Below are 15,548 nucleotides of genomic sequence, written 5' to 3'. Positions count from 1 at the left end.
AAACCATTTGGCATTTGTCTTTCTCTGTCTGACTTAGTTCACTTAGTATGATACCCTCGAGGTCCATCCATGTTGTTGCAAATGGCACAATCTTATTCTTTTTATGGCTACATAATATTCCTGCGCGCACGCTCATGCGCACGTGTGTGTGTGTGTGTGTGTGTGTGTGTTACATCTTCCTTATCTATTTTTGTATCAGTGGACATCTAGATCGCTTCTGTATCTTGGCTATTGTGAATAATGCTGCAGTAAACATAAGGGATGCATATATCTTTTCAAATTAGTGCTTGTTTTTATTTTTCTTTGACTTAAAAATTTGTTTTATCCTAAGAAAATTCTCCTTATAAAAGGTAAATATGACCATCGCTTCATGGAGATTATTTACCATTGAATTCAGTATTCTGAATTTAAAATACTGCCACAGAATGATTTTTGTAGCAATCCAATTTGTAAATAAATGGTGCAATGAATTATAGAATAATGCATTAGCCATGGATAACTGAAGTGCTTAAATCAATTTTTAAAACCTATTGGCTAAAAATTTCTATGAGAAAAATACTATATATATTTCTTAAAATTGTTCTGTGTAGTTTAAATGTGCTTTAAAATGGCACTAGGGGAAAAGATGTGCCTTCTTAGGTATTGTTGGAAAGAATCAAAAGCAGCTTATTAGCAAAGAGACAGAAAGAGAAATGTGATATTCATCGGGGAAATGAGGGTATGATTAAATAAATGGAATCGGCCCCCATGTTAGAAAATACTTTAATGAGGAAGTCTTGCTTGAGGCCTCTTTTGGTCTTCTGAAAGACGAAGGGGCTGGGCTGGCCAAGCGTGGCCTGAACCCGAGCTGTGGTAGGAAGAGTAGAGAGAGCCTTAGGTCAGGTTCAACCTCCCAAAAGCCCAACTGAATTAGAATCTTCATTCAATTCATGAAAGGATCTGAGAGTCACAGCCTGGCCTCTCTAAGCATCAGAGGTCTGCCTCTAGCTAGTCCCGAGGAGACAGGTCCTAGGGGAGGCACAGAGTTTCTGCTTTCCCTTTACATATCTGCAGCTGGCATAGGGGAGCTCTTGCTGGTTCTGTGTCTTTGGAATTCCATAGCCTGCATCTGCTCCTATCAAATATGTGTTAGACAAATACAAACTTTAAGTAAATAAAAAAGTGTTAGAGAGATAAAGTGTTTTAATGGAAAGCACATCAGACTAAAAGTGCTTTCAAACTCTGAGTGCACACAGATCTGTGGGAATTCTGTTCAGATGCAGTTTCTGACTTCTGGAGCTGTGGAGTGGAGCCTTAGAGTCTGAATTTCTAGCAGGTTCCCCCAGGGTGCCAGTGCTTTTGGTCCAGAGGTCATACTCTGAGGAGAAGAATCTAGAAGACCTGATTTCAAGTACGAGCTTCTCACAGCATTGGTTTTCCTGTCCTTAAAATAAGGGACTTTGGACTAACATACCTTTGAATTCTACCATCAGCAGCATTCATGAGGAGTAGAAAGCAGGAAGGTGGTCTATGTCAACAGCGTATATTCCCTGCTCTGAGTTTTCAGGGAATCCCCATCAGCACACAGCAAAAATGAAATGGAAACTTGGAAACAAACAAGTCAGGAAATACAGTTTGTATTCTGACAATCCCGGAGTGTTTCCAATTTTATTCACTCCGTGCCTTTACTAACATTCGAAGGTTTGGCTTTAATTAGGTCACACAGTCAACAAATGAATCTTCTCATTGTGTTGTCTGTCTCAAATAAGCTACTGGGGAGGCTGAGTCCTGTCCCTGGCACACCCAGTGGGACAGTCTAATTACCAATAATATGCAACGTAGGCTCGAAAGATTGTTATCTTTAGATCTGAAACATATTCTTAACCAGAATGGAAGTGAAGATACATCTTGATACTACATTTTGTTTTGCTAAACCTAACACTTGTGGAGGAATTTAATACTGTCTTGAAATCTTTCTTATCCTTCATAATCCTCTCAGATATTCCCTTCTCAGTGAAACTTTCTCAGAGGCCACAGTCAGAATTACCAGCCACCTACCTCTTGTCCCCCTGCTCCTAGTTATGCCTCCACTGGAGAGCACACTTCATGGCTAGCATGAGTTGTGCATGAGGTCTCCCTCACTGAATTATGAGCTCCTTAAGCCATTTGGATGGAATAGAAATAGTTCAGGGACTCGGAACCCAGGTCCCTGAGTGTGCACTCAGCACTGCTCTGTCCTGGTCATATATCCTAGGAGGCCATAGAAGGTTTTGACCTGGCCACTCCACTCTGTAGTGGCCATGATCAAATGGGGTGTTGGGAGGGTGGTGTGAGCTAGAGGGTGTGCAACTGTCTCCCTCTTCTCCTGGCTTGGAGTAGGCATCAGATAGCAGCTTGCTGAGGTTCTCCTTATGCGAGCTCAGGGATCGTGACTTATCAATCCTTATATTTCTAGCTCTTCAGGAAAAGTAGGCAGAGTGGATGCTCAGTAAATTCTTTACAATGAATTTAATATTCTCTCTTTTAAGGAGATTTAAGTATTTATTTTAGGAATAGAAAAAACGTAAGATGGAGAAATAACTGTTTGGTTTTTCCCCTAGTAGCTGATAGTGCATCCTTTTCTGAAATATATGAAATATATCTTGAAGTAATTATTAAAATTCTGACAGGGATTAATTTCTGGTTTGCTAAGTTTAGAAATCCTAAACACAATGGGAGAAAAGACAAATATTACACAGGAGCAAAAAACTATATTTAACAGGCAATTCCTAAAGGTTATCCATTTTTCTATATAGTTATAGGTATAAACTTCCGGGAAGAATTAGAAAAATTGATAATAGTTACCTTTGGGAAGAGGGTTAAGGGCAGGGGAAAAGGAGACTTTTAGTTTCATTTTGTATATTTTCATGTGCTTTGAGTTTTTGGCCATGCAGGCATATTTGGGTTTTTAAACATACATATATAAATATATATAAATACATATATATATATGTATATCATATATATGTGTGTGTGGCTGTGTATTAAGGATATCTGGAGGAATTGAAAGATGGGGCATTTTTATTTTACTCTTTTATATATTAAAAACTCTAATGAGTATTATTTTGGGGTGGCTTAAGTACAAAGTGCTAATGATAAATGTGGGTGCTCTGTCCTTTGTCAAGTCAACCACCTCCATCATAGAGGTCAAAGGCAAGCTCAGCTCACTCAGCTTTTATTATGTCTGAGCTTTAAGAAGCATCCAGGGTGGGGCTGTGTTCTCATGCTACTGCCAGTTGGGAAAATCTAGCAAGCAGTTATGAGTCCTTAAAGTGCTGGAATCATCACTTTGTAAATCTGTGGTCTGGCTTAGTGAAGATGAGACTTCAGGGGACTGCCCAGAGTAAGGAGAATGATAGGCTATAGACCCCAGTCCAGCAGGAGCATCATGCCTCCTAAAACCAGAAAAGCAAAGGAGTTGCCCTCCTTTGGAGCATAGCATGTCCTTTTTATTTGAGGGGGGAGGGGCAGAGGAAAAGGGAGAGAGAGAATCTTAAGTGGCTCCACGCCTAGTGTGGGGCTCATCGTGGGGCTTGATCTCACAACCCTGAGATCATGACCTGAACTGAAATCGAGTTGGACGCTTAACCGACTGAGCCACCCAGGCGCCTCCAAAGCATGTCCTTTTTAGAAAGACACTGGATTTTCATTTTTCCTTGGTACCACTGAGCTGTTTTCAGCATTGACCCCCTTACCTCCTGCCTGTGGTTGGGGATGAGCCCATTTGGAATGTCTGAGAACAAATGGTGCATCCCTTGTCATGTGCTTGGGTAGAATGAAGCAGCATTTCCCCCTAGCTCCCCTCTATCATATTCTGCTACCCTGGGCTTAACTCTGATTCTGTAAGCGGAAGACACCTCAGAGACCTTTCACATTGTGCTTTCAGTTCTGGGTAGTACTACCACATAGGGGCCGGGACAAGCTGGGATGAGGGCAGCCAGGATTGTTCAAGGAATTGTAACCATGTTGCACGAAGAACTGCTGATGGGCCGAGACGTAGTCACTACTCACTTTGCTGTGGTCAGATCATTTGCTTCTCTGTGCCAGTGAACCGGGTTCCATAGTATTAACCTCAGCAGATTGTTGTAAGGAGCAAATACATTAATTCATGCAAACACTCAGAGCTGGTAAGGGTTCAGCAATTGCAAGTGACCAGTTTTTGTCCTTGGGGCTGGAGCTACAAGAAAGACTCCCACATCTTTGGACTGCAGCACCACGAGCCCCTCCTGATCTATGGGAGCTCACCTTCTGATTTGTAGGCATTTTTAAAGTCACAGGTATTATTATGAAAAGCTTAGCTATTAATTATTCTTCTGAGAGGCTTGAGTAGCCGACTTGAGCCCCTTATGCTATAAATAAGAGATTTGCTGCATATGCATTTCCCTGGATGAATCTTTCTCCTTTGGGAATTCCTTTGCCTTGTGCTGATCCATTATCTAAATTGTCTTGTAACCATGCACTGGGCTTCATAATATGAGTATTTTTTTTTCTTTTTGTGAAGGATGCTCTGTGTATGGTTAGCCCCATATTAAAGAGAAAAATATGTCATTCACCACCAAGGCAAAGGATGACCACTCACCCCTTTGCAGTACCCCAGCTTGAATAAAAATGGCTTCTGTTTTGTCTTACTGTACAATTGCTCCAGCATTTGCCATTCACTATAACGCCTATACTCAGCTATATGCAGAGAAGCGTCCACATGTCACTGATGTCAAGGTCATCAGACTTCTCCAGGTGTTCTCCTTCTGGGTCTCCTATTGATCCATTAACTGTAGTAAGCAAATGAATTCAAGGTGAGTGTTTAAATAGGTTATTTCCCAAACTAATCTAAAGCAATAAATCAATGTGTTTTTCTAATTTGTTACTTAGATGCTGCTGAGTATCTTGGATGTGCCTTTGGAAAGGAACTATTCAAATGGTGATTTGGTGAAGGGGGGGAGCAGAAATGGATGAGAGATGTAGTAGTAGCTTTGTAAATACCACACCCAAATATAACACACTTTCATTTATTAATTATGTCATTTCCCCTAGACATTGCACACCCTTTTACAAACATCTCTGAATTAACTTTTGCCAGACCTAATATTATTTCATCTTAAGAAAGATTCTGGACAGGGATTCTGGGGGCCTGTTTTTTTAGAAGAAGCAAGTGAATTAGAAAATTCACAGGGCATCTCGGTGGCTCAGTCAATTAAGGGTCCGATCTCAGCTCAGGTCATGATCTCAGGGTCGTGAGTTCAAGCCCCCCACTGGGTTCCACTCTGGGCATGGAGCCTACTTAAAAAAAAATTAAAGAAAGAAAAAAAATCACATGTGTACTCACAGTGACACCAAGAGGGACATCGATCTAACTCTTGATTTTCTATCTGTTTCCACTATGGAAGTAAAGCCAGCCATGATAAGTTTAACAGTTCCCAAACTGCAACAGCTATTTTTCTTCTCCTTAGGCTCCTTAAGCTTCTGACACCAAGAGAAAGTTTTCTCTTATGAGCAGAGTTTGAGACTGTTTAAGATTAACTCTTGTGGTCTCTAAGCCTACCTTCCCTAGCCTCCCTTTCCTTCCTAAGGAAGAGCCAGTGCTTTTAGGAGAGACTAGAGAGAAAGAACCCATGGAATCCTCTAGAGAGTCCCTAAGAGTCTGGCCTTGGCCCAGTCATCTGCTACAGGCAGAGATTTGAAGCAGGCTGAGGGATCCACTTTGACCAGGGAGCCCTTGACTCAGTCTCCCATCTTGGCCTTGTTGTGTGCTAAGCTGGGCATTTGGACCAAAGGCAACATGCCTGTGAGTCAAACTCCAGGACTGTCCTGTGTGGAAACTCCTTGTGCCTGCCCACCATGTACCCATTCTCATGAACCGAGCAAGAACATCACTGTTTTGTCTTTTGTCTTTGTCATTGGTTATGACAGCTAAAGTTAACCCACAGAGCGTACTTTCCAACTTGAAAGGTGATTTGTATATCCTGAAGGATGTATTTTTTTTAAGAAATTTTTTCCCATATAAAATGCTGAAAAGTATTTTGTCTCTTGTTCATTTGATCTAACATGTGTCATTTACTCCCAATCTCTGACATGTTTCTTTGTTTTCTGTGTGTTGCAGGCAGCATAGTGTACCTTGGGATGATGGCAGGGGCTTTCTTCTGGGGAGGACTGGCAGACAAAGTGGGAAGAAAGCAGTCTCTTCTGATTTGCATGTCTATCAACGGATTCTTCGCCTTCCTTTCTTCATTTGTCCAAGGCTATGGATTCTTTCTCTTCTGTCGCTTACTTTCTGGATTCGGGTAAGGTTTTTTCCTTCATATTTCATAGTAATGTGTTTATTCTTCGTAATTGTACATATTCTCCACTCTAGAGGACCTCATTACTGAGAAATTATCCCTTAACACACTTCTTTCCCTATCTTCACAGCAGCCTTTGGAACCGTGATGCTGGTTCTTAGAAATATAATTATCAACCTGTAAGTCCAGAAGAACAGTGGGCACTTTGCAAATACATGACTAAGTTGCACAAATCAGGAGCTTTCCTTAGAGCGAAGACATTCCCATAGACCATTCCAGTAAACCAAGAAGGTTGGAAAGTCTGGGAAAGTGTAAAAGTATTTTTTCCTTGGGGAAAAAATTATCAAAATCAATAATTTGCTTTGTAACGAATGATAGAGAAAGGAGGCTTTCCCTTGGTGCTCAGAGCTGTGTGAGATTGGCAAACTAACACGGGTGACCTGGGGAAGTAATTGGGATCATGGATTCAAGGAGCTGACGCAGACCTAGTGCTGAGTGAATTGGGGTACCTGAGGAGCATGTGTTGCTTGGGGCTATTTATTAAAGGACCTTCTCAGGGTCCATAGGGTAAGACATAGGCCAAGGCTTCCTTTTGCTTTCCCGTACCTACATAATACCACTAGCCTGTCAGGAAAAGGTTAACAGCCTAAGTTCTGAACTTTCCAGTCCTTTCCATTTACAGTCTTACTGAGAAAATTTCAGTGATATCCATAGACTCAAAGGTACCTGATTGTGGTCAAATTATTATGGCAGTTTTAATTGCCAATTCTGGATTGTGATGTGGTCAACCCAATTGACTGCAGAGAAAAGGGCCATTATGGTGATTGCGGAATACTCCAAACTAATGGACTGTCTAGAAGTTAATTCAAGGGCAGGACAGAAGAAGAGACTGCCTGGGTATATTCATGATATCATCCTTCTCCCCGTCGCAGACATATCATTCTTCAGCCAGCAGCTCAGGGCTGCTGACTTCTAAATAACATAATCTACCTGGCAAAGCACAGACTGTGTATTGCTAACTCAGCTAGCCTCCATAAATTGTGATACCAGAGGTTAATGCACTGTGCCTTTGCCAAGTTGGCACAGGACTGGGAGTCTAGAAATTCAAGTGCACCCTACCCCTGCCCTTTACGGGGGACCCTGGGAGAGTCATTCGGGCTTTCCAGCCTGATTCTTCTCTTCTTTTTTGTTTTTTTATTTTTACTTATTTCTTTTTGTTTCAGGTTTTTATTTAAATTCTAGTTAGTTAACATCTAGTGTAATATTGGTTTCAGGGGTAGAATTTAGTGATTCATCACTTAAATTCAACACCCAGTGCTCATCACAAGTGCCCTTGTGAACGTGTATCACCCATCTAGCCCATCTCCTTGCCTAACTCCCTTCCAGCAACCCTCAGTTTGTTCTCTGTGGTAGAGTCTCTTACAGTTTGCTTCCTTCTCTTTTTTCCCCCTTCTTCTATGTTCATCTGCTTTGTTTCTTAAATTCCACATATGAGCAAAACCATAGGGTATTTGTCTTTGACTGACTTATTTCCCTTAGCAAATTACACTCTATCTCCATCCATGTTGTTGCAAATGTCAAGATTTCGTTCTTTTTGATGGCTGAGCAATATTCCAGTGTGTGTGTGTGTGTGTGTGTGTGTGCATACCACATCTTCTTTATCCATTCATCAGTTGATGGGCATTTGGGCTCTTTTGTTAATTGGCTAGTGTTGATAATGCTGCTGTAAACATCAGGGTGCATGTATCCCTTTGAATCAGGATTTTTGTATCCTTTGGGTAAATACCTCGCAGAGCAATTGCTGGGTCGTAGAGTAGTTCTATTTTTAACTTTTTGAGGAAGCGCCAGACTGTCTTCTTGAGCGGCTGCACCAGTCTGCATTCCCACCAACGGTGTAGGAGGGTTCCCTTTCCTCCACATCCTCGACAACATCTGTTGTTTCCTGTGTTGTTAATTTTAGCCATGCCGACCAGTGGGAGGTGGTATCTCATTGTAGTTTTGACTTGTATTTCCCTGCTGATGAGTGATGTTGAGCATCTTTTCGTGTGTCTGTTAGCCTGATTCTTCTTTTGTGAGAAGAGATGGAGATTCCTGAGGAAGGGGATACAGCCGAGGGGAGAGCCCAGGTGGCGAAACATTCAGAGTTTTGTGGGATCCAGGCACTGAGGGGACCTGAGAACTGAAGTGGTTAAGGAAAATGAAGAAGGTTGTCTTTCTTCCTCAGCCGAATTTATGGGCCATGTCACCTATACACAACATGTGAGCCACTACCTCCATGAGAGACGGCTTTTCTCAGCAGCTCTAGAGTTCCATTTGGACACCCTGTCTCTTAATCTCTGGGTCATCTCAGCCAAGGCTCTGCTTTCTCCAGAGATCTTGTTTTTTCTACTTAGTTAAGAGCTCCCTCTACCCCCATCTGATCCAGGTTTTAGATTGAGTAAAACTAAATGACCAAGGAAATAAGGCTTCAGAATATTGGGATTCTTCTGTTGCAGGACTCTGGTGCTCAGACCCATCAACACTCCATGCATTTCCCAGGAGTGATGCTCTTGCCATCTTTTCTGTTTCGGACGTTCTTCTCCCAGAACCCTTAGTGCTCAGGGCCTCAGAGAGGCCCATTCTGAGACCAGCCCTCCTGCAAATACTTGCTTTTCCTGTGTTTATTTCTCTTCTCCTCCAGACTGTAAATTCCAAGAGGCTGGGGCTTGTCTGCTCCAGGCAAGGCAAGGCAAGGCGGGTTTGGTTGCCATAAAGAACACCAGTCCTGCCAGGGTTGGACGTATGTCATTGGCTAGTTGATCATGGTGTTTGCTGAAGTCTTACTTGATCTGTATTAGAAGAATTCTAGGTCAAGTGAGTGAAAGTTTAACTTGAATCATAAATATTCATGAGGCTCATGAGAGAGTCATGACCCATGAGTGAATTCCCAGACTTGAACCTGTTTGCAGACCTAGAATTCCTCAAATGAAGGGGAGACTGCGTCCCTTGAGGAAGAACCCCAGGACAACACTGAAACTATATCCCTTAATCTTTCACAGCCTTTCCCAAGGGACTTGCGGCCTTTTACTAGGGTCGTGATGCTGAGGGGAAAGGAGATAATCAGACTTCGGGGTGCTCACCGGCTCTGAACTGACTCTAATTCCAGGAGACCCAAAATGTCACTGAGGTCCACCAGTTGGTGTAGGGGCTCGTGGGGTTTGGGTGATCATGGAGTTGTAGCTCAGGCCCATCTCACAGTGGGTCCAATGGGTCCCTGAATGCATCCTGTGGTTATTTCCCAGTTCCAGAATGCATAACTGGAATAGACCTTGTTACTGATAGAATTTCCGTGTTGGTACAGAGCCTGTCCACAAGTTCCACAGCCTGGGAATTTCAGAGGAGGAAGAGAAATTCTGGGTCACAGGCAGAGCCTTCATTTTGCAGATTAAAGTGCAGTGATGGAACCAGGAAGACATAGCTAGGACTTAAGTCGCAACTAAGTCCTTTTGAACTAGCAACTCTGTACTCAACTAAACTGCATTCTGAATCCAAGATCAAGATGCCTTTGTGCTGATTTTATCACAAATGCCACAAGTTTCCAGCTATTCTTTCTTATATCATGGCTGAAGCCTCATTAGCGCACTGTGTTAAATTCCTGTTTCTGCATATAAGGGAGACTGCGAAGTGGTGCTTCATGTAGCCTGAGGTCGACCTGGGTTTACGGTTTCATTGCCTCTAAAAGTGCTTTCCTCTTAATTTCCCACACCAAGTCATGAATATATTTTGTTAGAAACATAAATGTGTCCAGCTGCCGTATTCTGTGCGACTTTAAATGTCTATTCAGACGACGAATGATTTTCCAGCTGGGGACAACAGTGTAAGTGAGGAATAGGGCATCACCAATTATTCATCTGTCTCTCACTTCCCTAAGTGAATCTCACACCAGGGAACAGACACTTCCCTCTCCTCTTTTGTTACAGAAAATTAGAAAGATGGGAAATGGAGTTGACACCACTGATTCATTTTCATTTGCCCCAGAATTAAATTATTTGTTTCCAGTCACTGTTAATTATGGGAATGATAATGCTTCAGATGCTGGGCAATGTCAGAGTTGGGAGCTTCTCACTGAGGGCCTGGCACTGCTAAGCATAAAGGTCAGGAGAAAAATATACAGCAACAGAAATTAAAATGAAATTTCTATGTATCTGTATATCATCGTGGACAAATAGTCATTTCTCCCTCTGCAAATGGAGACTCACAAATGCATACTTCATCGCTGTTTGCTATATCCCTCTATTAACTGCATTATAACCAGATTACCTTGGCTTTGTAGAAATGATTCCCCACTAATTGGAATTCTTCAGTATTTTATATTTAGCATGTTTATTCCCACAACATTTTAAATAAATATCTATGCAAAAAGAGTATGCTTTTTTTTTTTTTTAATCTTTTCGACAGAGATAGAGACAGCCAGCGAGAGAGGGAACACAAGCAGGGGGAGTGGGAGAGGAAGAAGCAGGCTCATAGTGGAGGAGCCTGTTGTGGGGCTCGATCCCATAACGCCGGGATCACGCCCTGAGCCGAAGGCAGACGCTTAACCGCTGTGCCACCCAGGCGCCCCGAGTATGCTCTTTTTTAAAGTAGGCTCCATGCCCAGTGTGGAACTCAATGCAGGGCTTAGACTCATGACTCTGAGATCAAGACCTAAGCTGAGATCAAGAGTCCGATGCTTAAACCGACTGAGCCACCCAAGCCCCCCTATTATGCTTTTTTAAATAGAGGCGCAGGTAGATTGAGTGGCTTCCAAATGTTCAATAGATCCTCCGGTCTTCTCAGTTTTAGTCTAATTCTGAACTATCAGGTTCTCCCTTCAAAGTAGTCTTTTCTTAGGATATGTTTTACTTATCATATTTGAAAAATGGAGACTCATTTCAAAATTTTCAAAACGTTTAAAATGTGTTTTATCAAACACCTGTATATGCTTGCCCTCTGAGAGATGCTAAGTACTTTGTGATATTGTCTCCTCTAAACTTCATGGTGACCTTGTGAGGAAGATACCTTTTATTCCACCCATTTTATAGAGGAGGAAATTGAGGCACAGAGAGGTTAAGTAACTGTCCGAGGTCACACAGTAAGTATTGTGCTCAAACACAGGCAGCCTGGTGCCAGAACCCATGCTCAGACCACGAGGCTGTGCTGTCTCAGATTCAACAAGCAGTATCTCTGATTTCATAGGACATGATGCCCAATACACGATAGGCACTAAATAAACATTTCGAACCTTCAGGAAGGTTTCTGACCCAGAGAATCAGAATGGAAAGCTCTCCCAGTATGAAAGATGAGGCAACAGACTACATTACCTTTAATCCCCTAATATTCACAAACCCAGATTGTAAATAGGAGGTCATGGTTTCCTTAGGCCTATGTTATCCAACAGGGAGCATGCAGCTACCAAGCACTTGAAATGTAGCCAGATTAACATGAGCTGTAAATGCAAAATACATGCACTGGTTTCAAAGATTTAGCACATACAGAAGAGTGCAAAATACCTCACCGATAATTTATATATTGGTTACATGTTAAATGACAATATTTGAATATGTTAAGTTAAATGAATGGATATAAAATTAACTTCACCTGATTTTTTTTTTTTTTTTGCTTTGTCTTAATATCTTTCCTAGAAAGTTTAAAGTTATGGGGCGCCTGGGTGGCTCAGTCGTTAAGCATCTACCTTCAGCTCAGGGCGTGATCCTGGCGTTCTGGGATCAAGCCCCGCATCAGGCTCCTCAGCTGGGAGCCTGCTTCTTCCTCTCCCACTCCCCCTGTTTGTGTTCGCTCTCTCGCTGCCTGTCTCTCTCTCTGTCAAATAAATAAATAAAATCTTTTAAAAAAATAGATAAATAAAGTTATACATGTGGCTCACATGGTACTTCTATTAGCACTGTCTTAGACAACGCCTTTTGAGAATTTCCAACAAAGAGGTTGACCTTTGGGCACTTCATTTCCCAGTATGCCCTTTGGCAAAGGTGCTGTTGATCCCAAGAGAGAAGTAACAGAGCAAAAGATCTCCCAGACTTACAATGTATAATTGTGGAAAAATGAACCATATGCACTCTTTAGAAAAGATTCTGTGAGCTCCTTGAGGGCAGGCACTTGGGTTCTTCATGCCTGTACCTCCTCTAACTCTGATGTACCTCACGCAGAGTTTGGCTGGAGGGGGTAGGAATGGGGGTTGATGGATGGATAGGTAAATGGTGGGTGTGTGAGAGGGTGGGTGGAGGAATGGATGAGTAGATATAACAAGTGTCTGGTGAAGTCTGCAGGTTTTTGTCTTCACATCTTACAGATCATTTTAATGATCATCACCATCTTTATTCATGACACCATGTAGGTGCTGTGGGAATGCATTTTTCCAGCTCTCTCAAGAGCTCGATTAATTTTTTTTCAAGACAGCATTAGAATCCTGATCGATGACTATACCCATTCCCTGTGACATACTGTGCTGCTGTGGATACTATACGTTTAGGGGTTTAGGGCACCAACCTGATTGCAAACAAGGGCTAGGGAAGTTGTATTGAAGCTGTTTTCTTAGAAACACAACTTTTACCCAAATTGTATATTTACATCTCAATATTTTTAAAATAGTCAAGTTTCTACCAATTATTCTATCCTTGGTTCATACAATATGGAAAATAACAACTGTCCCTATCAAAGAATATGATTTTTTAATCTGTGGCTTTGGACAGTGGGAAGCTAAAGCTACCCAAACGATACATCCTTTAGCACTGCCACTGGGTATAGGAGATTTCCAATCTCAATCTGATGATTGGTTCAGTTCCCCGTAAGTGTTCTTCTCCTGTTTCTGTCTTGAGTACTCATCATGAACAGGTACCTTCTAATCAATACAGCAATCTCATTTTCTGTGCCAACCCAGCCCATTCAGAAGCCGTTAGATCTGTGTTCTTTAAGCCTCTGTGATAGTCTCTTTACTTTCATGAAAAGGAAGTCACTGAAAAGTCCTTCTTGGGGGCTGCTGCTTTAATTGTTTATTTCTGGGTCCAATTTAAAATGTAGTGAATTGGTTCTGAATTGCTATGCAATTTGCCTGGAAGTTCAGTGTCTTTGATTTTCCTTTTTTGTTGATTCCGAGTGAGGGTTAAATAGATATTTTCATGCAACTTTTTTGTAATTGTGATTCCCAGTATAGACTACACCATTCAGAGTTTTTTTTATAAACCCATAATACCCATGTTAATAAAAGCTGTCAGAGTCAGCTCTTGGTAGACTTTGCCCTCCGCCTATTATCAGTATAGAACACGTGACTTTACAATGCATATTCAACTTCCTCTTTAATTCAGTCCTCGCATAATGCTCCATTTCCCAATGGAAATGGGAGATGGAAGATGGAGGTGAAAGACTGTTTGACAATCACATGGTGAAATAAGTTGGAACGAATGTATTCTTTGTTACATGCCTACTGGGGAATTACGCAGAACAGAATTATTCAGGAGAACCCCTCCTCAGGACAAGAAGTCATCTGACATTCCAGTTTCTCCTCTACACTGTCAGATTTCAAGCCATTTTAAGTACAACTACTCTTTATCCACAGCCTCCCTCTTTCACTGCAGAACCCGCAACCCTTCCCTATCTTTGCCTCAGTAGCCAGCGTAAGTCAGGATGATGAGGTGCGGGGACAATCATAATCCACCAGAGTTGCCCTCCAAACCAGAGTAATATGCCGGGTGGCTGTGAAATTCGCAGCCTTACAAAAGTCTCATTGAAGTTTGCGAGGACTGTACTATGCGATATTCTCTTTCATCCTGCTATGCTAAATGGACTTAAACTTATGTGTCTCATGTGCCCAACAGAGAATTTGTGTCTGTAAAGCTGACACACCCTTTGCCTTACACCATATCCCACTTGGGAATTTGCCTTAGATTACTGAGGGAGATAAATATTTTTCATGATATTCACCAGACACCTGGTACTGAGGCATATGTAGACCTTTTGAGGTGATGTGTGTGTGTGTGTGTGTGTGTGTGTGTGTGTGTGTGTACCTGCGTGTGTGGGCGCATGTGGCACATATGCATGTAGAATGGGGTTGGAGAGTGGTCCCAACTGATTCTAGAATGTGTTTTAATACATCTTCCTAGTTTCATTATATTTCTGTAATTAAAGTGGTAAAAACATAACCTTATTATTGCTTCAGAATAATTCCAACTCTGGAATTCCAAATATCAGTGTTCTATTTCAGTTGTATCAATTCGATTATTTTGAATCTAGCTAATCTTCCACCTCTATAGAGTGTGGATTTCAATTATTATTTCCTCTGTGCCTCCTTTTACCGAAGATAACAAAGATTTGACCCTTTTTGACAGTTAATAAAACAGACTTCATATCTGATACTGAGGAAAATTCTTTACAGACCACCCTGATCTGACGGCTTCATTTATGTAAACTTCCATCAAAAATGAACTTGAGAAAATTTCAACAGTAGCTAACTGATCAGTATATAACTAACAATAAAAAAGTCTCCATGCTAACTGGATTTAGAGATGTCTTACGCATCCAGTAATGTAAAAGATAACCATTTCGTGCCTTATATTATGAATTTTTAGTATAAAACCAGTTATATTTTTCATATTAAATCCCCATTACGTGAGTTTCTCAACCGCACTACTAATATTTTGGGATGGATAATTCTTTGTTGCGAGGAGCTGTCTTGTGTATTCCAGGATTTTTAGCAGCATTCCTGGCCTCTACTTACTACACGCCACTAGCACCTCCTGAGTTGTGACGGCCGAAAATGTATCCAGACATTGCCAAACATCTGTTGGGAGAGAGGAGACCACAATCAACTGTATTTAAAAACCACTGATATGTGGGACTTCGAGAACTGCCATTCAAATATTTGTTATCTCTTCATGTAGTCTCAGAAATTTTATCTTGATACAATAAAACAAATCGGGAAATATATAGCCCCTCATGCAAAATACTGAATATTGATGTAGAATATGAGAAATTTTCTCTTTTTTCCCCTTATAAAAATGGGGGGGACAGCTTTTTCCTATCTTCAGTACTTAAAGAAACAAAATCATATTGCGAGACACGAAAACTTATGCTTTATCTCTGAATGTATATCTGAATTTTTATTGTTGTTGGTAATTATAGCATTCTGCAGCATTTTTCTGAAAGGTACCAAAGCTATTTTAGAAGTTCCTAGAGTGCCCAAGAGGGTTGCACAGTATCTTATGCCCAGGAATTCCAAGTAGCTCT

General features: G+C 41.5%; 1 protein-coding gene across 2 annotated transcripts in view; it reads left to right on the top strand.

Moving 5' to 3' along the window:
* SV2C (synaptic vesicle glycoprotein 2C) overlaps positions 1 to 15,548 on the top strand; it is a 153,744-nt gene that overhangs the window by 44,922 nt on the left and 93,274 nt on the right. For both annotated transcript variants that reach the window (XM_008691274.2, XM_008691273.2), the window contains exon 2: positions 6,116 to 6,296. In XM_008691274.2, coding sequence (XP_008689496.1) covers positions 6,116 to 6,296 — 181 coding nt within the window. The remainder of the gene's footprint in view (positions 1 to 6,115; positions 6,297 to 15,548) is intronic.

This window comes from Ursus maritimus, unplaced genomic scaffold (assembly GCF_017311325.1).
Source record: "Ursus maritimus isolate PB19 unplaced genomic scaffold, ASM1731132v1 scaffold_5, whole genome shotgun sequence".
Taxonomy (NCBI): Eukaryota; Metazoa; Chordata; class Mammalia; order Carnivora; family Ursidae; genus Ursus; species Ursus maritimus.
Note: the sequence above shows the minus strand (reverse complement) of the source record. Positions and strands in the feature narration are given on the sequence as shown.